This window comes from Aythya ferina (genome assembly GCF_964211825.1).
Source record: "Aythya ferina genome assembly, chromosome: 9".
In the NCBI taxonomy this organism is placed as follows: Eukaryota; Metazoa; Chordata; class Aves; order Anseriformes; family Anatidae; genus Aythya; species Aythya ferina.
In genome coordinates, this window is record NC_140305.1 from 24322056 (window position 1) to 24349009 (window position 26954).

Genomic DNA, 26954 nt, shown 5'->3' on the forward strand with positions numbered 1-26954 from the left:
TGTTCCTGAATACTCTAAAATCACTTCCCTTATGGGCATAATACTTCCTGGATGAATATGTCCTAGTGCTGCAACTTCACACCTGCTTGGGATCTGGTGTGCAGATCACAGAGCATGTAGTCTAGATGAACGCTGGGCAGTATGAGATAGAGCCACTATCCTGAAACTCTGTGTTGCTGATTACAATTGAAGCCTTTTCAAGCTTGTGAGCGATGGATCTGTCTGGATCTGTGAACATTTCAGAGCTGAAAGAGGAGGGAGAAAAGATGGGTGAATGCTTTGGAGGGTTTACGTTTGACGTTTTCAACAGTCACCTTCTGTCGTTTGGTTCTAGCAGGTGAAGTTTGACAGGAGCTTCTGCATCACCTAAATATCTCCAGCTTTGGTGAGGGAGACCTGTAGAGAAGGAGCAGATGCCACAACCTCAACCTGATGCAGCTGCAAACTGAGCCTGAGTCCTGCAGTCCCCAGCACAGGTCAAGTGGTGTCTGCCTGTGCTGACCACGCGGCGTAGGAAGAGTTTGGGGGCAGCTGTGACTCTGCAGTTGCACTGACAGTATTTTTGCAGTTAATGTCAGAGAGTTAGGTACTGCTGGAAGGGTTCAGCTAATACTGTAAGATTCTTACGCCTTAAATAAAACGTTCCAGACGCATTGTGTCACCGGACTGCGTGTTTTGGCTGGCAGGATGCCGGGTGTCTCTAGGTGGGGCTTCTGTAGGAATAAAGTTTCCACCCGCCCTCTGATTTGGGTATGCATTGTAGCATCTCTTACACAGTCGTGAGGATCTCGTCAGCAATTTGTGGTTAGTACAGTTCGCTTTGCTCATTTTGGAATAGGATCTTTGCGTAGCAAAAAGTAATTACATCTGCCCTGCTAAAAAGTCAGGTGCTATTTTGAGGTTTAATTGTAATGAAAGCTAAATAATTCAGATTAATAGCTCTGTGTACTCCATTTTTTCAGTAATTAAGGCAGAATCTGTTGTTGGGTGACTTTTTTAGTGAGTCAGGGGTATGAATTTCTTGTCGTATCGGAGCCTGAGGTAAGCACGTAGGGAACACAGCCTGTTTGGATGCTGTTCTTTGTTTAAAAATGTCTTCTGTGATGGATGTAGTTCTGTTCTTTTTCTGGTGATCTAGCATAACCCAAACTTCCTGAGATTTTTCCACTATGTCTCTAATTGAAAAATTAAAGAAACTTCAACTGTTCCGCCTCTTCCTTTGCAGTTTTTTTCTTTCCTCCAAGGTATCCAAAATTAGCCTAGTATCTTATTTCCTAGAGGTGACTCAGATCCCGAACTTGGCAGTCATTTCCAGGGATAATTACAGAGATGCTGAGAGAAGCGTGGCCTGTTTGCCCTCCTGGAGGGCACGGTAGGCAGCCTATTCCTATTCATGCCACCACTGAATAATGACGTTTTCGGTGTTCCAGTCAATCTGTCATGCTCAGATGTATATTGTAAGGTTTGATAGTGATTTTCTGTTTAAAAAATAAAAACGATGATACATTAACTTAAACTATTGATTTTTTTTTTTGTATGCAGCTTTTTGAAATGTACAACTGAAGCTGACTCCCAGTCCCCTATGTTAGAGTTCTCTTGAACAAATTTAAGGAAGCGGTTTAGCAGTTTTGTAAGTTGATAACTGTAGCTATTGCATCAATTTCTGCCATACTTTAAGATAAAAGTGCAAATGTAGGTTTCTGTTGGGACAGACCGTTAGAATGCACATGTGAAGTAATCTACACCATTTTTCTTCACTGCCAATTTTAAACTAGTAGCTGAATGCATATATCTGAAAAGTGTATATATATGGAAAAAGATACAGAATCTTAGCAGCGTGTAGATAGAGTCACTGGACTTCTTCAGAAAGTTGGAAGAGCTCTAAAACAATTTTTGAGAGAAGGAACAGGCCCTTGTTTTCTGGAGGCAAGAGGTGAGCAGCCCCAGACATTCAGAAATGAAATGGAAACTTGCTGCCACAGCCCTTCTGCATGTTTGTGTGTCTCTACAAAATGAGCCTGTGTGTTGTGACACAAAGGGCAGGAGAACTGAGAGAAGAAAATAAATAAAAAGGGGAGAGGAATCCTGTTAGAAGAAAATTTGCTAATCACCCTGTGTGAAGGACAATGTAAGCAGCATTCATGCCACTTGCCAGCCAAGGAGTTGAACAGCCATGTACCTGATGTGTTTTAAATACAATCATAAAAATAAAGTTAAGCATTTGTCTAAAATCACCAATCAGGTTTTGTCTGAACAATTTGCATTTATCACTTTAAAAAAGCAAACAAAACCAAACAAATTAAAAACCACTTCAGCATAGGCAGGTGGATAGGAAATGCCACATGCGGGGTGAGATGGTGATCTGATCATGGGTGGCACCAGAGGTTGGAAGAAATCATTGGTGGAGTGTGCAGGAAATCTCTTCTGTGACAGAAAATGTGATCTATTTCCAAATAAAAATCATGTTTGAAGCCTAGCAGGCATTAAACATTCAATCCCATTTAATGCTCCTTCTCAAACTTTTGTTTTGAGCAGCACCTACTCCAGTTCACTGCTTCAACATGATAAATACCTCCCCGAATCCCACCTCATTGTTTTCTTTTGCTTGCAATTTGTTTATAAACATGTTGTTTCCTAGAGGTGGTCTTAACTTCTAAGAAAGAAAAGCATATATGAGGTAGGGTGAAATATGAGTCTTTTAAACTTAAATGTTTACTCCACTTTAGAAATCCATTTTCACATCATCCTGATAAATGAATAGAGGCGAAGACTATTTCTTAGAAACATAAGCATGTTTCTGGGGTGAACTGCAGTAGTGTGCTGAATTCTCCCGTTCCACAACTGCAAAAAAGCAAACTTTTAAGACCTGCAACACTTCTATGTGCTGTGCTTCAGCTTTTCCTTTTCTATTTGAGGATGCAAAGCTGAAGGTTTGATAAGCATATGAAACTTCTTGTATGCTTATCTGACCTCTGCACACATTCCAGAGTGGGTTTTGAAGTTCTATCATGATGAGTTCTGGTATCTTTTTTTAATCTGTTTCCACACTCAATGTTGCAGAGCTTGGTCCAAACCCTTTGATGTAGGGCATGTTCCACAGAGAGCACCAGCGTTCTTGTCCCTGTCAACACCCCAGGGACCGAGTTGGATTTCATAGTGCTGGAAGCAGGAGTCTCACAGCTTTCAGTAAGAAATCAGCTGTGAGCTGTAACGGGCTCCCGGTGCTCTCTGTGGTAGGGACCAGCAGGATACAGGTACTTCCTCAGTTACCCTCTAGTTTTTCAGATACAATCTGACTTACCTGGAAGAGATGCCTGTGTTGCAAGATTAGAAAAAAAAGTTGCATAAAAATGCAAGTCTTCTGTTCTGCATTATCTTTGGGTAGGTTTTATCTGGTTGATTTTTAAACTTTGACATAAATGCCTCCTAAGGCAGCGTAAAGCTGCTAAATTTGCTCAAGTCCCATTCTCCAGTTCTAGTTTAATGTTGGAGTGCTGACTGAGCTAAAGGAACAGACTTACTTTAATTGGTAGGCTATTTTTGGTGGGGTTTCTTGCCTTGTGCAGCTGAAATCATCACTAGGTTTATGATGGGCACTACAAAACCCCTGAATATGGAGATCCATGTATTAAGTACAAACCTCTCTTAAATTCGTTAATGCTATGGGCAAAGTAAATGACCAGAGAATTAAGTCAAAGCAGTGGTTATTTTTAAGTACAATTACCACCACATTGATTTAGTTTGTCAGGAGAAATCCCGTTCCTTTGTTGTAACTGTTGTAATGTGACAAAGCTGTTATCTGTTTTTTTTATGTGTGAAAACTGAAAAGTGTAGGGCTTTGTTTTAAAGTGAACATAAATGTGATACTGCCTGCAGTGCTAGTTGGGGTTTTCAGTGAACAAAACAGAGCAGCCCATTCCTGCCTGTATACAAAGCTCTTCCTTAATTAAGCCAGAAGAAAGCTTGTTTTTCACGCACGATCAGCTTTGTGTTATCTTGGCTTCTATTTCTGTTCTTTTTATATGAATTCAAAACAGAAATTTTAAAGGGCATAAAATATGAAATAATTTCAATATTTTGTTCAATATATTGTAACTGTACTATTTCTGTAATGCTGTTTACTTGTACTTTATTTAAAAAACAGCTTTCCTACTCTTTACTGCTGTGGGAATGCTTCTTTAGCTTTATATTTCTTAGATATTTGCACTGTCACTGGAATATTGATTTATTGTGAACCTCACAAATGAGTCTTTCAAGTAGGAGGAGTGCCTCCTGTGACCAGTATGGGTTGTACTGGTTGGATTGTCAGCGGTGAAGGTGAAACAGGAGATCTTCCAGTCTGAAGGCAGATTCACTGACTTAACAACATGCAGAGCTTGGAGCTGGGAGAGCAAGTCGTGCTATACTAATAACGTGTTCTCCCAGCATGAAACATTAGCATCAGATGAGTCAAGAAATCTTTTCTGAGATCAACATTTTAATTATTATCATTGGACTAGAAAATCTATTCTAGAAGGGATTACTTGCCTAATAGAAATGTTTTTCTCTGAACAGAAAAGCTATTTGCATGGGTTCACAACTTAAATGGCTCTCTTTGAAGTGACAAGAACTTGAGATGTAACTGTATTTCTGTAGCAAGTCTGTGTTCTACAGCCCTGCATAGCCTTACCAGAGAAGTGCTGGTGTGGTGGGCCCTGCTCTGCTGCTTCAGTTCAACTCTGCCCCAGTCTGAGACAAAATAACATTGGATGTTGCCAAGACTACTGAAATCTGCTGGTTTAAAACCAAAGATGGTATTGCTGTGAGCTCAGAAAAAGATTGCAGAATTAGTTAAGAAACAATAACACTGCAGTTAGTGAAACTCCTGGCATCATGTATATTTAAGTTCCAGTATGTTCTTAATTTTTCAGTGTGTAAGATGGATGTTGGGGTGCTTGAGACTCTTTTGGGTCATGCTTCAGACAGACCAAAATGCCAAAGTAACACAGCTGGAGTTGCTGATAATGTAAAATCAGAAATACATTCTTTTATATGTATTATAATAGCTTATTTTTTCTAATAGTTTGACTGCTTAGAGATGCAAGGCCAAGTGAGCTAACTATGACTGTTAAATAAACTTGCTTTCATCAGATAACTGGACTCCGGTGTTGCAATTAACGTTCAGCCATGAACGCGGTGATGCAATCTGCTGAGAAGCTTCCCCCCTTCCCCTGCTACCTGTTCTTCCACTTCCCTTCTTGAATGGTAAAACTCTCACACCTTAATTCAAGAACTGTTAGATGTCTGCTTACTGAAGACAGGGTGTCTGAACTAGCTGTGATTTTACTGGTTGTGTTTCTGGGCTCTGCTCTTTGAGGCTGGATCACCTTTCTGTGCATTCCTGTTGTGTTGTCTGTTTAGTCACATAGGTGACATTATATAGGTCCCCTAGGCTTGATACCTGCCATTATTTTGGTTTGGGAATAGTGCATATTAACAGTTAAATTATGTTTCTCCCTTTGTTTTGTACCGTTCTATTGAATAACATACCACCAAAATGCAGTTACTTGTGCAAAGCTTAGTAGGAGATTAGGGGTGGGAGAACTTACCCTGGGACAAAAGTTGTTTAAGTGCTGTGTCTGTGCATCACACTGCCAGGAATTTATCCCTTCCCTTGTATAGTTTCCATATCCTGGATGGGAGATCTGTAATAGAAACCATGTTTTTCAATATGTGTATATATATATTTGAAATTCTTGCTCAGGCATATCCATGCTGGTAGTGGAGAAAGAAATCCCCTGCTACGGCAACAAGCCTTTGGACTCTTGCCTAGAAAGTTTACATCACGATTTCCACCTTACTGGTACATTAATGGGAGATAAACTCCAACCTGTATGAAATCTGACCTCTGCCATACTCCTGAAAAGAGCTAGTGAGAATATACGGCAGCTACGCTTTCTTAAAAATCATTCTTCATGTTGCATGTTATGGGTTTTTATTAGAGAAAAAATGTTGCAGAACATGTTTCGACCAGCACATTAACTAGGTGGGAAGAGAGGTGGGAGGAAGTTTTTCTTACCCTCCTCTTTGGTTGCTTTTTGGCTGTCTGAGAGACTCCTCAGGACGCTGTAGGCTGTATCCCAGGATTTCAGGGGCTGTCGCACACAAGGTGGCAGTGAGGATGCACCCCCCAGGAGGGGCACCAGTGACACCGAGTGCTGGGTGAGGGCAGCAAAGCCACAGCTCAGCAGAGCCAAAATTGGGTGCGGAAGTTACAGAGCACTGTGTGAAAGTTAAGCATCGCATTCCTCGTCTCCTTTCTTCCGGCCCTTACCGTGATGGCTTTGGTGTGAGTTCCCCACTTGTTAAAACACCAGGAGGAGCTGTGGAAGGTCGCCTGCGGACAAAGAAGTGCAACAAGAAACGTTACCTCAGAATCCGTTTGTGGCTCAGTCTGCTTGCCAAAAAGCCTATTTCCACTCCTAATGGCGTGGGAGGGGAAAACCATTATGGATTTTCATTTCTCTCCTGAGTTGCTATGCTACAACCGCTGCTCCTCTTGCAATGTGATTCAGCATTCACCATCTTCGGTGCCTAGATAAAACCATTACTGTAGTGCTGCCATCTTTTCTTCTTCTCTGGAAACTTACTTGCTGGCGACTTTGTGAGTGTTCATTAAATGCCTGTTTTGTTGCAGAGGATGTTGATACATTAGTTCATCTTGACTGATGCCCTTGACTTTAGATGATAAATGGCAAAGCAGGGATAGAGGCGGGATTGCTAATCAATCCTTGTCACCTAAGCCAAACTGTAAACATTCTGAGATAAGCCAGTAGCTAAAGAGCCTGCAGAACGAAGCTTGGGGGAATTAAGAATGCTTTTTAAGGTGCAAGAGGAGTTTTCTGTGGCTGCCAAGATACTGATCTTTGAGACTTTCTGTTGAAGGCTTATGCACACCAATGGTTTGATATTCAGAGAACACGTTTCCTAGTTTTGAAGGAAAAAATCAAGTTCCTTTAATTTGTGTAACAACTCTTTGGTGCAAGAGTGCAAATTAAAATTAAAACAGTGAAAGGTGCTGGTGTCAAACCAAGCTTTAGCAAATCCAATTGTGAATTTATAAGAGATCTAATTAATATTGTTGCTGCAAAGTCAGCTATTTCAGATAATGATCCTTCTGTCTAGTGAGTGGTGAGGAAAGGGTAAATAGGGTCTGATGTTCACTGTCTGTTGAGACACATCCAAAACTCACTGTCCAAAGCACGTGCTGCCTGAAAAGCTGCTCAACATGTACCAAAGTGGTGGAACCCTCTGCCAGGGGATACAGCACGTCCAAAGTACGTGTGGGTACAACAAACAGATAAATTCTTAAAAGCAAAAACCTTTTGGCAGGTAAAACCAGATGTCAATTCATTTTTATCCAGATTACATGCAGGTGTTCACACAATCTTGGCTTTAAAAGAGCTTATCAAAGACATCGGGACACCTTTCCCAGAGAACACATGCAATTTTTCTTAGCAGATGCCCCCCGTGGAGGAGATGCAGGCACCGTGCATGCCTGCCTTGCCTGGCCTGTCAAGGGTTTTGTGGGATGTGCTCTGAAAGCTTTGCCTTCAAGCTCGGCTTGTTGCTCTTTGCCCAAAGCACTGCACGCAGACCACTTCTTCATCTCCAGAATATCGTATGGGTACTTTGACTCAAAGGAAATGCATAAATGGAGTTAAGAATCAGTGAAGATTAAATTTTGTTCTCAAACTGAAATGATCCACGACTAGCAGTCTCTGATACCCAAGCCTTACAGAAAAGTGTCATGGGATGTGTTTTTTTTTATTTTTTTATTTTTATTTTTTTTATTTTAGCTATGCTAGCCCCTCAGATGGCTTATTTTGTTCTTCCTGCTTTATCTTCTGTCTCTTTACAAAAAAGGCAGAAGATGAGGAAAGCATGGAAAAATGCGTATGTACATACCCTAGAAGGAACGATGATCTACACAGGTTTCGTGTAGAACAACCATAGCTGACTCCACCAAGGATAGAATGCAGTAACTGTACTCTGTAATGCAATAGAAATAACAAAAATATTCAGGACCAATATCACATGCAAAAATAAAAATAAAAAAGATGTAAGCAGTCCTTAACCTTATGACCTCATTCCACTTGTATTTTCTGGGTATGTTTTTTTTTCTTTGGGTGTTCTGGGAGATGGGGACTTTTATATATTTTTTTAATATCCTGCTTTTAAAATTAACTGTGTATAAAATCTGTCTTTTCAGTTGTATATGAACACAGATCAAGATTAGAAAAATCATTGCAAAAAGAAAGGCTTGAACATAAGAAAGCAAAAGAAGGTAAAATATGATTTTCACCTTGATATCTATGATAAATTGACTATTAAAAATAGTGACTTTAGATGTTTATTGTTCAATTTTAAATGAGTTGTCAATATATTTAAAAAACAACACATCAGGAGGACCACCTTGGCAGATCTGTGGAATATATTTTTAGTGCTTTTCACAGATCACTACAACATGGCACAGTATGCGCAGGAAACATGTATATGGATATACCTACAACAAAAATGGATGTGGAGTATGGGCGTGTGTAAATCGTGCTACGGCATAACAAAGTTTTAAACCTTGCAACAAAAACATATGATCTTTTCCTGCATTCCCATGTGAAATTAGACTGATTCAGTTAAATTGATTCACTCTGATTTACTTAAAGGTACATGCATGCTTGCATACCTTTTTCTGATTTAAAATTAAGTTCTTGATGTGTGTGATGGAGAAGTGTTCACACATTTTATTTCTTACTTTTTTTTCTTAACATCTCCCCTCAACAAAACTTTAGCAGAATGCAGAAGTTTGAGTTTTCTCTGAGACTTTTGTAGTTGTAAATTCACTGTAATTCTCGGAGTGAAGTCTGCGTTATTCCTAAAACCGACGACTCAGCCACTGCATTCAAATAACTACTTTAGCGAAGGTTAAGAGCATTTAAAAAAACAACAAACTTCTTAGTGTGCAGCTCCTGATAGCTGTCTGGTGCCATCTGGTGGACAGCTGCCTCATAGGTATGCAAAGGTGAGTCGTCATTTTTAAATCCTGAAAAAAAGCAAAAAGAGGAGATTGTTGTTGTACTTCAAAAAGTTTGGAAGTCAAAACTAAATTGAAGTATGTATCTTTATTGTAATAAAAATATGCACGATTTATAAATGTCCTGTTCCTTTTGAATGATGCTACTGCGCCTCTACTGAGAAAGCTCATGTGATATATGATTATTGTTTCCATAGTCTTGAGCCTTTATATGTGAGCCTTATAGTCTATATCCCCTATATCTCACACAAAGATTTAAAATACATTGTTATTTATGACTTTTTTTCTGAATGAAAATATTTGGGCAAAACTTGAACATTTTTTAAAGTTCCTCTGTTCGTGAAGATCTCTTGGAAAATTGTAACTGCATAAGTATTCAGCTCTTAAGAGAAATTATGTACAGACAGTTATGCTATTTAAGTACGGATGTTTTTTTATTCATCAGTATTTTTCCTTTTATGTTTTAGATTTTCTTGTTTATAAACTAGAAGCACAGGAAACACTAAATAAAGGAAGGGTAAGTCTCATCATTCCTAGTACCAGCTTTTAATATTTTGCTAATATTTGATGCTATTTGAGCTGCAAGAACAAGGAAGTGCTTTGCAATTATAGCTGTTCAAAGAAAGAGGTCTCACAAGTGCTAATTGAAGGAGCTCTCACTCCATTTCTGCTCTGCTGTTCTTAATTATTTTTACCTCTTACTTTATAAGAGATAGATAATATCTTTCCAGAAAATTAATTTAGGAAATATCATATCCTCCTGTGTATATTATTGGCGTTCAAACATTTTTATTTTTAAGTGCACAGGCCAATGAGAAGGCATTGGAAATCTTTTCATTGCTTAGTCTGCAGGGAAAAGGACAGTGACAACTTTCTAACAAGTGGTCAAGTGGTCTTTGAACTGAAAAGTATAAAAATAAGTAAATCATGAACCTGTTTTAGATACCAAGTGCTAGAAAGAAGGATGTGTCTGGTAAAGGACCCAGAGACCTGTAGAGAACTCTTTATAAAGAAGAGAATAAGCTAGTATTTTATGGACACTTCAGGTTGAAAGTGGGAAGACTTTGTGAGCTGAGTTAGGTATGTTACAACTACACAGTTGCTGCAGCAAGTGCAAAATATGTATACTTGCTATGGTCAAAACAAGTGGAGAGCTTAATTTGTTTCCTGTGAAGTTACGTCCATTGGCTTGTGACTTCTAAATAAGCATGTACAGAGGTTAGAAGAATGACAATATTGTTCTGATGAACACTGTTTTGTTTTCTTTTTACAGCAAGACTCAAACAGCCGATACAGTGCACTGAGTGTACAACACCAGATGTTGAAGGTAGGTGACTGAGGTAACCCGTGTCACAGGACACTGCAGTTCAAAGGCCTCAGTGGCTTCTGGAAATTCATTCCAGAACATCAATACATTGACAGTGCCTTCCTCGCGCAGCAGTACTGTTGAAAGATGATTTATTGTGGTTTTCACTAGTCAGGCTTTCCAGTGGATAATTTAATCTTCTCAAATGCAATTACTTGCATGGAGCAGTGACTAATCAAACTTCACATATTTTGGCATCTAAGGAATTTCTTAGACACATTCAGCAGCTCCCCGTGGGACAGTGCAACTGCTGAGTGAGGTGACGTAGCCCTAGAAAAGGAGACTACTCATCACAGAGATCATTTTGTGTTTGAAAGGATCTGCAGTGTGCATGCTTTGAATAATAAGCTTCCTTTTATGAAAGCTTCGTATTCATCTGGACTTATTAAATAAATTGCCAAAGACAATATTAGGCAGATATGCTAATACAGAACTGTTCCGGTGTCCAACTTGGTATTTGCAGAGTCAACATGAAGAACTAAAGAAACAGCATGCTGACCTTGAGGAAGATCACCGAAAACAAGGAGAAGAGTTTAGCAGAACATTCAGTGATCACAAGGAGAGATATTTACAACTGCAGCAGGAAAAAGAGCAGGAGATCTCTAAGCTGAAGGGTATGTGCTGGCTGTCCATATTAAAGTGCGTGTCTGTCATCGTGTTTTGTGTGATGTGACACAAAGGCAGTGTCTCTGTTCTCACTAACAGGTCATTCACGCACAGCCTATGCCTACGATAAGTTACACTTTCTTGATGATTTTCCATGGCCTCTTTCTGAAAGTTCTTTGTATTTGTGCTTTCTGTTTCAATCTAGATTAGGGAAGTAGTAAGAAACAGATCACTCAAAAGCCCATCAAGTGTCAGAGGCTGGTTTATCCTACCATTCATTTTTAGTTCTAAAATTCATATAAAAGCTGGAGAAATAGGTCTCCCTCTTTGCCTTTTGTTTACCAAAAAAGGTAAAGAGTTTTTGTCATTTCTATTAGAGACCTAAATGTGCCTTTTTATGAAGATAATTTACATAATTTCTCATAGACCTAATTTTCTCTTTCTCAGCTCCTCTGAAACATGTTGCACCTGTATACTTAGGGGATGAATTAGTAATTTTTTTACTCTTAGCATCCAGCTTCCTATTACAGAGATTTCTTGCAGTTTGCAGAACTTTTCAATCCTAATAATACAATAGTATAGAACAAAAGGATGAGGCATTTCCCATCGAGGGCCTTTGGCCACTTTCTGCCATGTGTCACTAACACGAGTTAGTTTTGGAGCTGTCTGCAGTTTTGTCTGCACAGTATTTTGCAGGCAGAGGCTGTGTTCATTAGTTCTGCCTTGGCACCACACCAGTGAAGTCATACAGCGAGCTCTTGGACTGAGCTGGATTGCAGCCTAGCAGCTTGGCGTGTCGGTAGAGCTTGCTTGTGTCTGCTTGCAGTATTCCACATCACCATAATGTAACAAGTGGGAAGAAAAGCCCCTCTCCCTGGTCCCAGAATGTAGTGCTGCTTAAGTATGCTGGCCATCTGGGCACCTTTTCCAAAATAATAGCGTAGTCCTACAGAACAAAACTCTCACTCACCAGATGCGATGTGGGGGAAGAAGGAAGAGCAGAGGGTGTCTTCCTCTCTGCATTTTAAAGATTTGGATTACCATAATGAATTTTGCCATCTGCAGACCCTAGAATGAACAATAATGCATAGTTCCAGTTGCACAGTGGGTACACCAAAATGAAATTTAACCAACTATTAAGTTTTCTGCTTAAAAATGTAAAGTTCTGTACAGGGTGGGGGGGAGATGTAAGGTAAGCAAATCCTACAATTACTCTAATCCAGAGTTACTACAGGAATTGTTTAGAATTAATTGTAGTTAATGTTACAGTGCTTTAGTATTATAAATCTGGGCTTAACCTCTGTATTTTGGTTCTTTTAAACAGAATCCCTGTATAATTTACGGGAGGAGAACAGACAGTTGAGAAAAGCTCACCAAGACATTCATACCCAGTTACAAGATGTAAAGGTAGGCTTTGTTTTGAAGGAGAACTGTCAAAGCAATTGGCAACAAGAACAGATTTTCCAAGTTCTAACAAGCCAGAAATGGGCAATAACAAAGAGTTGTAGTTTCTCTACTGTGGCAAAAGAATATAGCTGAACTGGATTTGTCTTCTGCCACCAGCATTTAAGGAACATGCTCATTTACAATAAAATAATGAACTAAAAAAAGACTAAATTGGAAGAGAAGTATTTAGTATAGAAATTGGAATTGGAAATGTGACTTTGTAAGTAATGAACTGTGTGTTTGCCAAAAAGAACGTTTCCCAGCTCTATTTTATCAAGCATTTATTGAAATCGACTCCAATTTTTAGTTGCATAAATTCTGGACTTCAGATTTTCTTTCCTGGCACCGCTCGCTTTCTCTATGCTTAATATGCATTCCAGGTTAAATAAATAAATGCTGTTATGCCAACTCAGTGTTTTCATTTTAGAATACACTGAATTATCTTCTTAGCTCAGAACCCCCCAGGCTACCTAATTTACCTTTAGAATGAACTTTGTGAAACATGTTATGTTCTTTTTTTTTGTGTAGCAACAGCATAAGAATTTACTCTCCCAGCACAACCAGCTTGTAGTGACATTGGAAGACCACAAGAGTGCACTAGCTGCTGCACAGGTCAGAAAGGAAAGCAGCTTGTAGTAGCTCTAACCTTCCTTAAAACTCCTTTCTCCTAGTTCAGCTGACTGTAATGTTCTGCATGTAGCCTTTCGCATGGGGAATTTGCAGGTAGCACCATGCTGCACACTGCAGGGAACTGCATGAGTTAAGAGGTTGCTTTTAAGAAGAAGCTGCAACAGCTTATATGGCTGTCAGAAAACACAAAGCTCTGTTTGTAGGCCTAAGAGTGCATGTATTACTGGTAAGAAAAGTACCTCTGCATTCATGAGAGCTGTAGAATACCTTTCTCTGTCTTCTCTGATAGAGCTTCTGTTAGTTTAACGTCTCACTTTCTGACATTCCCTTGTATCACTTTTAAAATGCAGATCTATTGATATTTCAAAGTTTCATTTTGTGTACAACTAGAATGTTTAGAAAGCTACATACATCAGTGCTACAGGGGTCGGGTATATACCAAAGTATGCAAGCTCCATATGAAACCCAAATTAGGTTTTTGTTTAAAAAATAAATCAGCAGCAGTGTCTTAAATGCCAATTTCAAATGACCTATCCATGTAGCACAAACTTTGCTAGGCTGTGGCAAATTCAGTCAGCTGTACCACCTGTGTAGGTCACAGGGAATTGGAAATTAGGAGTAAAGAAGGTAATTTTGAGCAAGGAAGACTTCAGTGAAAGATCAGAGGGAAGGTAATGAGGTAGAATGAAGATACTCTTATTCCTGACTAATTTTCTTCATTTGAGTGTTTTTCAAGGTCCAAAAAAAACATGAGTAGCACTAAAAGGACTAAATTTATTTGAGTGCTGCTTGTTTTATGTGTCACATGTAGATATTCAAGTGATAGAGAAAGACCAGGAAAGTCACTCAGAGAATAAATATGCAAAGATTCTGAATTTCCAGCACTAAAACATACTGGAAGCTAATTGTAACCTCTTCTCGCCCTGGCCCTATTAGTTATGTGGTACATATTTGCTTATATCAGAAACTCACCCAGAGCTGATTGAAGGTCTGACTTAAGGTCACCGAAAGGAGGCTCCTCTTACTTCTGGCTTTTATTCAGTTCTTTATTTTGAACACCTGTGTCTCACACAGCCTTCCTGTCTGCAATCAGAATGTGGCATTTCTCATGGAGAGCCTTTGTTCGAGTTGAGGATCTTGTGGAGCCTTTCAGAACAGAAGGTGTTCAGCACAGTCACGCAGTTTCTCCTGCAAACTAGCTACAGAAAGTTCACAGGGGATTATTGCTTAGAAACACAGCTCTGTAAATTACCCTGCTGTTTCTAGGTGTATTCTAGACATAAAATATCAGTAGTCAACCCAGCACTAATGTATTTGTGACCTGAATCTTTAAGACTTTGTGATCTTTGTCCTTTCCCATAGTTCAAACAGCCAGACAGATCCTTCATATATTTTTACAAACCCCGTCTGTCTGCCAGCATTAATACCTTTTAGGCTGTGGCCTTGGATCACAGTGTTCAGCTTAGAATGATTTGTATGGTGGGGTGGAGTACTTCGATTCTAGACATGCACAGTTTAAATATCCACGTGTATTAAGTCTCTCTGCATGGTCAGCGAGCGGGGAGAAAAAACAAAGACCTCTGTATTAGCCTATGGCTAAATAAATACTGGTTTTTACTCTAAAGTTTCTTACTGCACTCTCCAGCAGCTAATCAGGGAACAGCAGTGCCCTTCTGGAATGATGAGTGTAATTACTTTGAACTCTGCTTTGCTTTGCTTTTAGGCCCATCCGTTTTAATGGATGCCATAGTCTTTTGAAGATGCCTCGAGGTGCGTCTAGCTTGAGAGCTGTTATGCATTGCATCATGTCAATCCGTAGCACTGTGGATATTGTTTTGTATGAGTATCATGCATTGTACATCAATGCATCGTGCCTGTCTGCTGTACTATTGATTGCTATGATACCACGTAACACACACAAAGTGGCACACACAGTGCTGAGTATAAAGTGTAATGGTTCTAACCCCAAGTCTTAAATGACTTACAAAAAGCACCTCTGACTTCAGAACAGTAAACACTCCCACCACCTCCCCTGGAGCAACAGAGAAACCCTGTCATGGGGCACCACCTCTTGTCTGTGCAGTTGGTCAGCTTTTATAAGTCTTATGCCTCAAAATTTTAACTCTATTCTCTGCTGTATAGACTGTGTGCCAACCAGTCTTGCTTCTCACACTGGACTTTAAAGCTTGTTGAAAATACTCTGATCTTGTACAGAGTTAAGCTGCAAACCAAAATACAACATCCTACTGTTGCATTTTAGGAAGACAAATTTACATGTCATCATTGTTTTTTTTTTCTTTTCCTTTGTTTCTTGCTCTTCACCAAAGGTGTTCTGTGACTTTCTTTGCCTCAGTTCTGTACCTTGACTGTTGTCTTTTATAACACCTGCCTAAATGTTGTGGAGTTGGCGTTTTCATGATGTGTATATAAACTCCTGGTTCCAAAAAAACGGCACTGCTTCCTACCAGTAAAGAAGTTGTGGTGCTCTCAATTTCCCTCGCTTTAGTCTTCCAAGAAAACTGAATCATCCTCTTCTGAAAATTCTCCTGCTTGGCATGAAAAAAACAATCTTTGTCTTTGTCCCATGGGGATTTTTCCAGCATCTTTGTATGCATGTGCACTTTGGCTGAAAAGATCGTGATGAATCAATGCTGTTTAGCGCATGGAAACAACCGATCTTAAAAGCTCTCATCCCTGCTTCTCCCCAGTCTTTGCTCTGATGTGAATATCGAGTCATTCTAGCATACGTCTTGCCAGCAAGTTCACTCAGGGGTGACTGTTTTATTAAAACACTTTTATTGGTTTTTGTTGATCGGGACACGGTGTAATTAATGTGTTGACTTTAGTCCCAGGTGGAGGAATACAAACAGCTGAAGGACACGCTCAACAAAATGCCAAGTTTCCGGCAGCCTGAGAGGTTGGAACAACCCAATGAGCAACCAGAGGTGCGGGCACCGTCTCCCCACAGCAGCCTCCCAGTACACCACAAAGCTGTGGCTGAAGAGCCTAAGGAGGTACGCAGCACTGACTGGAGCTGTGGGAAATAGTTCTCATTCAGCAAAACACTAGCTGTGCGCTCAGCTTCCCTTAGAAGCGTGTGGATAATTATACGTGTTTGTCACTTCTTGAATAAGGTAGTTAGGAACAGTTTAATTTGATTGAGTAGTAGAAAACTACGGTCAAGATGATGTTCAAAGGCCTTTAAAACTGTGTTATGTAAGCTGTTTTCAGAAGTTGCTAAAAATATGAAGTTTAATAATACATTGTCCATAACATTTTAGATATTTCATGTGTTATAAAAAGCTTTAGCTTAGTTCTGAAGAAATTGTCTTGTCATGCGTTTCATAAGGTTTCAGTGGCACACTTGAAGTCAGTATAGTTAAAATTGACATACTACCTGATGCTCAAAGATAAAAAAGGCAAAGATGTGGGTAAAGTCTACAGGTTAAAATACCAGTAGTGTTTTTGTTTTACTAGAGTTATTGACTGGCAGAACCCACAGGAAATAAAAACACAGAGCATTCTTTTTAGATGCAAAGTGGTAATAGTTTGTTCCACCTCAGAATAAAGTGAGGCTTAAACTGCTTTTATGATGCTATTGTGCAACAAGTTGTTTAGCTATGTAGAGCCAGGAGCCGGGTACTCATCCCTCTTGGCAGGAAGGGTAGTTTGTTCTGAGGCAGGCATTTGGCTCTCCTGACTACAGATTCACTACTGCAGGCTGGATTAAAGGTATCCATATCTGGTCTATAGCTCTCTTGAAAATATGAAATCCTTAATGTCTTGTGCGTGTTTTTCAGGATGAGAAACCAAAAGAGAGAGAAGAAATAAACACCCAGGAAAGAGAAGACAGAGCTGAGCCTTTTCATCTACAAAGAAGGCCTAATGAGGGCCATCACGCCAAAGAACTCAACATTCAGGAGCAACAAGAAGCTGGAGAGGATGATGAGCAACATGTTGACCAAGTTGAAGAGGAACACAAAAAAGAACTTGAGGAGGAAGAAATGGAGCAGGCAGGTCAGCCTGAGCACTTAGAAGAGGAACAGGATCAAGTACCAGAAGAACATGAGTGGAAGAAACAGGAACAGAAGGAAGAAGAAACCAACATGTTGGGTGAACGTTCTCAGTCAGAGGTATGGAGAGCTTTTTCCTACTAATTGATTAGATTTGCTGTTGAAATGGAGGCATCTCTTATCATTGCTGGTCCTATATTGCACTCAGCTGTTCCTAGATGAAATCATATTTACAGAAAGCTTGGGATTCAGAGCACTCACCTGTTTTTAGGTAAAACTAACGTCATATTTATAGAAAATTTGGGATTCAGAGCACTTAGATGCGTAGGATTCAGGCTCAGCTTTAGCACATGCTCACTGCTCTGCTTGCCAAGTGCAGCTTAATGAACATTAATTCTGCTGATAAAAAGCAACAGATGGAAGAAAAGAGCTGTCAGGTTGAATCCTATCTCCTGCTTTAAATTTGAGGCCTGTGGTAGCTGATGGAAGGAAGACAGGTGATGAGCACAAATCATAGAATATCCTGAGCTGGAAAGGACTTCTGTTCAGCACTTTGGTGAGGAGGTGTCCCACCTTAGTAACTTGAGGAATCTCAGCAAATTGCAGTTTCCTTTTCAGGTATACCTGCTTTCTGTAAACGCTTCCATCTGAGGGTCATTTAACAGGTTTTTTAACAACAAGATGAACGTGACTAAAATAGTCTGGGAAAACCAGTGCAGAGCAGTGGCAAGTCTTGCTCTGTGTAGCTCTAAATAAAACCATTGAAACGTGGATTTACATTCCGGATCGGATCTCCAATGGAAAATATGTTTTACTGATCTCACTTTAGGCCTTGTAAACACTTACTCTCCTAGCAGATTAACTGTGCAACTCCAAAGGGATGAGAAGTCATTGCTGAACAGGTGCAGCGGATTAGAACAACAGCGATAGGTTTAGCTGTGAAAGAGGACTTACAATTTGGCTGTAAAGAATGTGCAGCGTCTCACTTAACTACCACACAGCAGCCCCTACTGAATCTACCCATAGTCAACGGAAGCCTATTTACTGTCTTTATTGCCAGCCCTCAAAGCTTTTTTTTATCTGGTAATATGTTGGGTTTTTTATTAACCTGTAAGAAATGCATGGCTTCCCCAGGTCTGTTACCCCCTTAGCCGTGTTCTCCACAAACACACCAAAACTTCCAAGGTCTGTGTAGTGAAAAATTAATATAAATTTAAACAAAGACAAAAATAAACAAAAAAATCTTTTCTGTAATTTTCTCGATTGCATGTAGCATCAGCATAACTTTCCTTCTTCTTTTTGGTGCTATAGGTTTCTGCATGCTTGCTTTTGATCATTGAATCTAGGATTAAACTATGACTAAACCATTTCTCTGACAGATAACACCAACAAAAGCTGTAACAAAAAGATATAAGGCAGCCTATGAGCAACAGCTGGAGCAGCAGCACCTTGCAGCCCAAAGAGCAGAGGAGGCCGACCAGCTGAGAGAACATCAGGAATCGCTGCACCAGCAAAGACTGCGAACACAGCTATTGCGGCAGCAGCAGCTTCAAGAAAAAGAGCTTCAGCTACAGAAGGAGGCAGAACAAGGGGAAAAACTCTATAAAAACCGGCTAAGGTTAAAATCTTTTATGTAAGCTTGTTATGGTCGGGGCTCTGGGCTTCATGGCTTCCACCGCACAATCACTGACAAGAGGCTGGCTGAAAGCTATAAACCTGGACTGCCCAGAAACTAAATAAATACAGTGAGCCTCATCTCCTTCTTTCCAAGGATAAATCTGGTTGCTATTTTAAGGGTGGTTTTCGGTGGATTTTGGTGTTGCTTTTTTTTTCTTTGTCCCATTTTACTATAGAAGCTCTGATGTCTGGACTAATGAGTGCACGTTCCAGTTCATAGCATTTTGCTTTGATTAAGGACTACCCTAGCTTAGGAGTTTTAAAAATGCAAGGCAGATCCCATTGGTATATAGCAAAATCTAAGTACAGAAGTTAGTGCAGTGGAACAAGTGACTTTGTTCTACACAGAGCACCTTCTTTCAGGAAAGATGATGCAAAAATATAACACCTAATAGAGAGCTAAACTGAAACCCATTCTGGCAGGAGCTGGGAGAGGCAGAGATGAGGTAGGGTGGTTTGTTTCTTGAAGCAAAAACATTCTTTTTGAAGCTGAAATGATGAATTTGCATTTACTCTTCTCAGTCAACAGGCTCGTTATGATAACATGGACCATGACATTGTACAAGGGGAAGAAGAGCAAGGTATTCAGGAAGAAGAAGCAGGTAAGATAACATTTATGCCCCTACCATGTTCATAGGTTCCCTCTGAACCTCCTTTCATGTGGGATTTTAATATCCAGTTCGGATTTAAATGAAATACAAACTCAGTTTAAAACCCCAAGCTCAAATAACACTGGCTGAACTGACTGAAATACAGGTGTTAATAAAGATCCTATCCATATTGCTGAAAAGAAGAGTGCCCTTTTGATTAAGCCTCTAGGATTGTGTCTCTGTTACATTCCTGGCTCTGCCTATGATTTTGTCTGATGTCTTCAACTTGTATAATCTTCCAGCGTTGGTCTCCTACTAGCAGTAAAACAATTTTGTTGGTATTATCTGTTTAGTAAACACTTCAGGGAGAAGCTGCCTACTGCTAAAAGCACGTATGGAAGCTATTATATAGGAGACTGTTTCTTAAAAGGGCTAAGTAGAAACTTCTGTAATACAATAATAATATCAAAAATTTGTCAGCTTATGAACGTGACAACCAGCACCAGGATGAAGGTGAAGATGATCAAAATAATGCAAATGAACAGCAAGAACCAGAACATCAAGTAGAAAATCAGCAGGTTGATGAATCAGTGAGTATGAATTAAGATGCTATGGATTGCAATTGCTACTGAAATGAAAACCCAGAAGTCTCATCTAACATAATTATACATTGCAGAAGTAAGGTGAAGCAGAGGTCTGCTAGGAAGACAAGTTTGACAGTTTAAAGCTACATCCGCAATCTATTTAAAGTTGCTGTTACTGATTTGGGAAGAAATAAAAAAGAGCTTTCTTGTTGGAAGCAAGTTGCTTTTCTACATTCCTTTGATCTGTGTTTTATGTTGAACAAAGGATTTGGACTTAGCTGGGACTGAACAGGGAAAATTGGATTCAAAAAAATAACAGAAGTAATTCATTGGTGGTCAGTCAAAGAGTGGTGACAGTATATTTTTTTTTTCTTATCATTAGATAAGAGGGTGAGAGCCAACTTAATAATCACTGAAACCAGCTGGAGTCTTCCCACAGGAATCTGTGATCACTAAATCAAAACCTTTTCAGTATCGAAGAAGTGTGAGCTCTTGAAAGAGAACATAACTGCAGCGCTGAATGCAGCCATAATATGGATTACACAGATTCAGGAGATTCAGTACTGTGCTTTCCCCAAGTTTCATCTTATTTGGTGTAGTAGAACATAAAATGCATCATTTTTCCTCCCCTTCTCTTCAGCAAAATTATTTGTATAGCAGATATTTCAAAGGAACTTTATATTGTCATTTATAAAGATATTGGAAACGCTTTTCTTGAAAAAAAAAAAAGCAGTAATAAAATGCTCATTTTCTGAATGGTAAACTATAATGAAGACGGCATGTGTTGGTGTGTGTTTGGGTATTTTCCTTCAAGCTCCTGTTAACATAGATGAGGTCAATATTATAGGACAGATTGATCATGAAAGATGTCATCAGCTCTTGAGCTGTGAACACTAATTAAACTCTTCGGTATTTTTTTAAAGCTGGTCTTATTAGGCATTGCCAGTTGTCAGATAGTCAGTAAACAGAGTTCAGCAGCTGATGAGAAATAAGTCACCAGCTTCATTCCAGGTTTTAGCATGCAGTTCTATACTCTTAGCGTGTGTTCAGTACTCTTTCTTTCAGAACTGACAATTCTCTGGTGACTAGGTTTTGATGTAGTGACCCCTGATGTCTGTAGAGATTCCAGCTGGTTTCAGTGGGTATGGAGATGGCTCTACTATAGCTCATGCTCTAGGGTAGCTTTGAAGTGAAGTGGAATTCAGCTGTGAGATTACAAATATGTATTTAATATTCATTTCTGAAAATTACAGAAGGCAGCAGCCATGGAAGATTTGAACCCTGCTGATGACCCCAACAACCAGGGAGAAGATGAATTTGAGGAGGCTGAGCAAGAGAGAGAAGAAAATCTACCAGATGAAAATGAAAAGCACAAGCAGAACAGTGAGAAACAAGGACATCCGGGAGTTGAAGAGCACCTAGTGGTCAGTAAAGGGAAGGAAAGATCTGCAGGTCCCTTTTAGGAACACTGTAGCACTGCCTGATGATAGAACACTGAACTCCAGTTTTAAAGATCTGTATTAAACCACATATGACGTGCAGGTAGAAGTATGAAACTATTCCTGGTGATATACCAGGATTGCTTTCACCACGAGATTCACTCACCAAGGTTCTGTAATGTCATGCTTAAGGGTTCCCTATTTCCCTTCACATAATTGCCTGCAGGAACTCCTGTTCATACGATCTTACTGTTTTTGCACAAATTCCTGCTGTGCTGGTTCCATGCCATCAGCACTCAATCAGCTGTAAGCAGTGGTGTCCATTTCCTTCTATGGCCATTCCAGTGAATGCTGCACACTTGAGTTGTCTTCACTGTAAACTTCTCTAGGCAGAGATAATTCATATTTTTCTGACATCGGTCTTTACTGGTAAGACTGTGTCATTGTCTTCCTGATTAGTATGGAAAGTCTGGCTTTATTCTGTGAAATGAATTTTATTGTAATCATTCTGCTGTCTATTTTTTAATTTAGGGCAATTCTAAATCATGTAGCCAGGCTATCATTAATGCTAATGAAAGCACTATAACTTCGTACGCTGTTATTGTTCCTTTGTCTTGACATGAAGTCTTTAGTCCCAGAACAAGAAGCTTTAACCCTTGGTCTTCTAAAGTTAATAGATATGTACGCAGAGCTAAATTTTCACATGATCTTTCTGCAGATGGCAGGAAATCCTGACCAGCAGGAAGATAATGTGGATGAACAGTATCAGGAAGAAGGAGAAGAAGAGGTAAGAAAGCAGATGTAAGGTGTATGTGGACTCAGGTAGTATAGCAAATGCTCGCTAACTTTCAATGCTGGTACCGTTTCTAACTGCAAAATGAACCCAAATCACTTTGCCAATGGTAGTTTCTGACTTTGTGAAACCTAAGGAGTCTTTGCCATTACTCTGCTCTCCACTAATGAACACATTTAGTGTTATTCATGCTTACCTGTTGTAATCTATTAGTGTTGTAATCTATTAGCCTTCCGTACAACACAGCATTAATTGTGCAATAATTGCAAAGATTAAGCCATTCACAATGCAAGGAAAAATTCCTGCAAACCTCAAGCCCTTTGGAGGTCACTGAAAACCTCATGAACTTTGCACCCTTAATCACACGCTGCTGTTCTGGGCCAACTGCTTTCTTGGTCAGTTATTTACTCTTTAGGACTGACTTCACTTTATCTGTGCTCTTCCTGAGCAGCCCAAGTTACATAAGCTCCTACTATTCATGGAGCACATTGCTTTGAACTGGAGGAAGAAGGGACTTATCCTTCGTATGTTGAATGGCATGCTCATAATGCATGCAGCAGCATATATTCTGCTCTGCATTTCTTCCATACAATACATACCTAATCAATTGCTGTTTTCTACTTCATACATAATGATTTACAAAAAGCAATAGAAAAGGCTATTCATTATTCAGTTGTGGGGAGTACTTTGTCTAGATTAGCTGGAATGCAATTAGAATTCACCACTCCAAAATATGGTTACTTAAATCAAATTAGGTCATCGGGAACTGGGAATAGTTGGCCTTTGGCAATTACCTTGGCTTACAGGAAATAATTTGATGCATGTTTCATGAAGGACTAGAACCAGCGTGCTTACTGGAAGTATTAAGAGTGAGCAGCGATTGAATGGGTAATCAAGAGTGAGGTAAGATGCTATAATTAGGAACAGTTTCTTTAGTGTGGTGACTAAAATACTGCACACTGGAAAGATTATTCAGATCTTTCCAATAAATTCTTCAGTGATCCAGGTTTGATAGTTGCTTATCTGGTAGCAGTAATACCTAACCTCAAACAACATGTTCTCAAGCAGCTTTCCCCTCCTGATGGAAGAAGCTGATAAATAAACTGCCCTGCTACTGGTGAAGGTTGATACAAGGAGGGAGAGAAAAAGTATTTGGCTGTTGCTGCTATCTGCTACAGGAAGGGAGGCCAGTCAGAAGCAGCAGTTGTATTCCTGCTGTTGTGGCGGGGTAGGTGGCAGCAGTGAGTGGTGAATATTCCCCAGCCAGGTGAAATGGCTGTTTTCCATGAGGGAAGCTGAAAGGCTTTAGGGAAGCATCTTCCCCAACTTATAGGACACTGTTTGGAGCAGCTGTGCACAAAAGCTCACATTTTTCCAACAGAAAATCAAGTTTACTTCTTTCTAACTTGGACCTAAACATAAAGAAACATGAAGGGGCATGGACATGAGGGAAAGTGCTCACAGAAAGGATGGAAGAGATCATCCTTTCCTACCAGTCCCCACTTGCTCTTCTCTGATTTTCCAAGAGCAGTTAGCAGAGGGATCACTCAACCACTAGGAAAACATGGACAGCATTAGCATTAAATACGCACATCACCTGTCAGAGCTGATATATTTATAGGAGCCCACGGTGGGATGGAATGTTAGTAGTGACTCTTCGTTGTCATGATACTCTCACTGTAAAAGACAAGCAGAAAATACCGTATGCATCGAGTTAAATGTGGAAAAGCAATTTAAAATAAATTAGCTGATGATAAGAGGGTCTGTAAAAACTGCAGTTAAAATTAAATACACTTTCAGAGGAATTGAGTTTCCTGATTTGTTCCTTTTTTCCCTTAAACTCTCCATGTCCTTGTCTTAATTCTGCAAAAGTTTAGCCGTGAAAATGTGCACCCTTATGCCACAGGTTGCTTTTTTAAAGGAAATTAAAATGTACAGAATATCTCTGTGCTTTGCAGATTCAGGAAGATTTGACTGAAGAGAAGAAACGAGAACTGGAACGCAATGCTGAAGAGCCATATGGTGAAAATGATGAAAATGTGAGTACTGCGTAAACCCATAAACTCGGTGACATGACAGGATTAAACGCTTAACACAGCTCTGATTATGTCACAGCGACACTGCACAATAATTGTAGTAGCGTTCTTTAGATTATAAACCTTAATATTTCACACTGTCTGAACTTCCTTTTGCTCATCCTTCCACCCCCACATACATTTTTGCTGCTTGAAGACCTCTGAAAAGTTTTTTCCTGTGTTTGGTCATTGGCTCTAACAACTCTGAGTCATTTTTTGTGTTCTTTAACTTCATCTCATGGCCCAAGATTAAACTATAATAAAACTGTCACTTCCATGGAATCTTACTTTTTTTTTTTTTTTTTTTTTAATCAGGCAGACGAAAAGAATAATGGGGGAGCAGATCAAGAGCAAGAAATGCCAGAAGAGAACAACCAGAAAGAAGTCCATGAAGAAAATTATGAAGAGGAGGAGGAGGAGGAACGTGGAGCTGCTGCAGCAAAAACACGTAGACGAGGGGAGATGTAGTCCTCAATCTTTTGCAGCACATACATTCCTGATTTTAAGAAAAACTTTTTTAGGATATTTAATTCCCCAAAGAAGTTTGTGTTTTACACTTTTTACTTTTCTATTTAGATGCTCTCATATGTTTATATGAATACAGTATTTTGATACTCTAGATTAGGATTTCTTTTCTATTAAAGATGTACATAAACAGACATCATATAGGTTTCATTTTCTATAATTCTGGGCATGTTTTAAGAGGCCATTTTGTAACACATTTTCACCTTATCCAAGTCTGAGATGTTTGATCTAATTTCAGATATGTTCAACGTCTGAGGAAATCTATCCAGTGCCTAAACCCAGTCTGTAGTAGTCAAGTTCCATCTTCCTTGACACTATTTAGGGGACTAATGGCTGGCCACACTACGTGTCCAAGGCACAACCTGCAGTGCTCCTGGAGGCCTGCAGGCAGTTTCATTCATTGTAATCTCATGAGAGTCTTCAAATCCTTAAATATAAGCACATGCCCAGCTATCTGCAGGACCAAGCCTCTTATAGATGCAGGGCGGTTATAAAATATGCAAGTTTTACAAGCCTTCAAAATACAGCCAGGTTAACAGCTGCTCATTTTGGCAGCTGTTTATATACAGTTAAATTATGCATTTATTTTAATGAGCATACCTAGGTACTTCAATTACATGCACTACATAGCAGATAACGTAAATGGTGCTCTGCTGAGATGTGAGCTAGAAATCTATTTAGACTTGACGATCCGTTATGCCAAATCAAAACACTACAGCTGCCACACGAAGAAAATCTCCAGAAGGGACAATTTTGTCATCCTAGTTAATATGTTACAAATTTGACTGGACAAATGGAATTCCGTCACCTTAGTGACCTGCTTTCTGGAGACTGTGGAGGTGGTTAAGGCATTTTAAATGAGTTGACACGATCGGTGCAAGGTGTTGAACAAAGGCTTTTACCTTCTTTTACTTATTTATTTTTTAGTCTAATCTGGAAAGATTTCTGTGTCCTCTAGTGTGAAAATCAGACTAGAGACATCCTACAGGAGCTTTTTGAACAGCGAGCATCTCCAGCGCTGCATGCCTAAATGTAAGGGAGAGGGGGGTGGGGAATGACACAAAATTGTGCCTTGGTAGGCTACTAGGAACATAATCACAGTGCATGAATATATACAATATTTGTATTGGTACAGACCCTAGTTATTTAATATATGTTATAAGGAGAATGGGAATCTGGATTTCCTAGGCTATGCCCCGTTGCTGGAAATGGGGCGCACTGTAGCTTCCCATGAAAGTGTGTGTTAATATATAAAAGGAGAAGGTTCGGGATTTTTCCCTTTTTAAATAATGACGCATAGCAATGTTTTTAGTTTAACTTTTTATATGAATGTAATTTAATTCATTTTTCTACTAACTCAATTATGTTTTATAGCTGGTTTCCATTTTTTGCAATTTTCCTGAGTATCCTAGACACAACGCTTATGTTTCATAGGAATATTTTCGTCAGCAAGTATTTTGGGTTTTAGTTACCATAAATCAGAGTTACCTTATGTATAAAAAAAAGTTTACATGATACTGTAAAATGTATAATATGTACATAATCTGCAGAATACAATTATTTTGGTAAATTGGCCTGTATTTTTAATGTCACTGTTACAGTATTTAATTATTTGAGGCATAATAAAACTTGACTGCAGTCAATAAACTAGAATATAGTCACTGAACTTTCACAAGCATGGCAGTTTGTTTTATTTTTCCAAATGCTGTGTTCATGCTATATTTTAAGATAGAGTACAGCAGAGACTGGCAAAGGGGTGAAGGAGCAGCCATGGTGGCATATGCAGTGAAGCGGAGCTGTGCTAAGGCCAGCGCTAACAATAGTGGCAGCTTTAGCTGAGTCTCCCCTCCTCTTGCAGCTCTTCTGTTGCCCCATGGCAGAGGGACAGGACTGGAGCTCTGAAGGTACAGGGACACAAACTGAACTCAGCTGCACCTCAGAATACAAAGGGCTCTGTTTTCACAGTACCTCTCACACCTAGAGGTGTACTTCAGTTCCTTTAATGACACAGCATTACCTCTTACAGAACGCATATGGCAGCTTCAGTGCTGGTAAAGATGCTGAGAATGGAGGCTCTCTGTCTTCTGTCTTTTCTGCAGAAGTGGAAAAAGCCAAAATCATCTGCAGATGCAAATGATCT

At 39.5% G+C, this 26954-nt stretch overlaps 1 protein-coding gene and 1 long non-coding RNA gene across 4 annotated transcripts in view; one reads left to right on the top strand and one right to left on the bottom strand.

Moving 5' to 3' along the window:
• GOLIM4 (golgi integral membrane protein 4) overlaps window positions 1-26486 on the top strand; it is a 32510-nt gene extending 6024 nt beyond the window's left edge. The window contains exons 2-16 of one of the 2 annotated variants that reach the window (XM_084529591.1): window positions 8252-8326; window positions 9538-9587; window positions 10344-10397; window positions 10900-11050; window positions 12367-12449; window positions 13017-13100; window positions 15965-16132; window positions 16919-17251; window positions 18511-18749; window positions 19331-19410; window positions 19879-19988; window positions 21236-21406; window positions 22140-22208; window positions 24173-24253; window positions 24605-26486. In XM_084529591.1, coding sequence (XP_084385717.1) covers window positions 8252-8326; window positions 9538-9587; window positions 10344-10397; window positions 10900-11050; window positions 12367-12449; window positions 13017-13100; window positions 15965-16132; window positions 16919-17251; window positions 18511-18749; window positions 19331-19410; window positions 19879-19988; window positions 21236-21406; window positions 22140-22208; window positions 24173-24253; window positions 24605-24757 — 1901 coding nt within the window. In that variant the 3' untranslated portion in view covers window positions 24758-26486. The remainder of the gene's footprint in view (window positions 1-8251; window positions 8327-9537; window positions 9588-10343; window positions 10398-10899; window positions 11051-12366; window positions 12450-13016; window positions 13101-15964; window positions 16133-16918; window positions 17252-18510; window positions 18750-19330; window positions 19411-19878; window positions 19989-21235; window positions 21407-22139; window positions 22209-24172; window positions 24254-24604) is intronic. The other variant, XM_084529592.1, reaches the window with a different exon arrangement.
• On the bottom strand, window positions 1686-14219 carry LOC311441450. 2 transcript variants are annotated; one of them, XR_014695974.1, is made up of 7 exons: window positions 14091-14219; window positions 8989-9079; window positions 7948-8031; window positions 6314-6376; window positions 6059-6197; window positions 5589-5684; window positions 1686-2443 (listed from the first exon to the last, which is right to left on the bottom strand). It is a non-coding gene; the product is annotated as an uncharacterized lncRNA (long non-coding RNA). The 2 variants fall into 2 exon arrangements; XR_014695975.1 differs by adding an exon at window positions 12013-12110 and having other exon boundaries at window positions 1686-6197; window positions 14091-14210.
• Window positions 26487-26954: the final 468 nt, after the last annotated feature.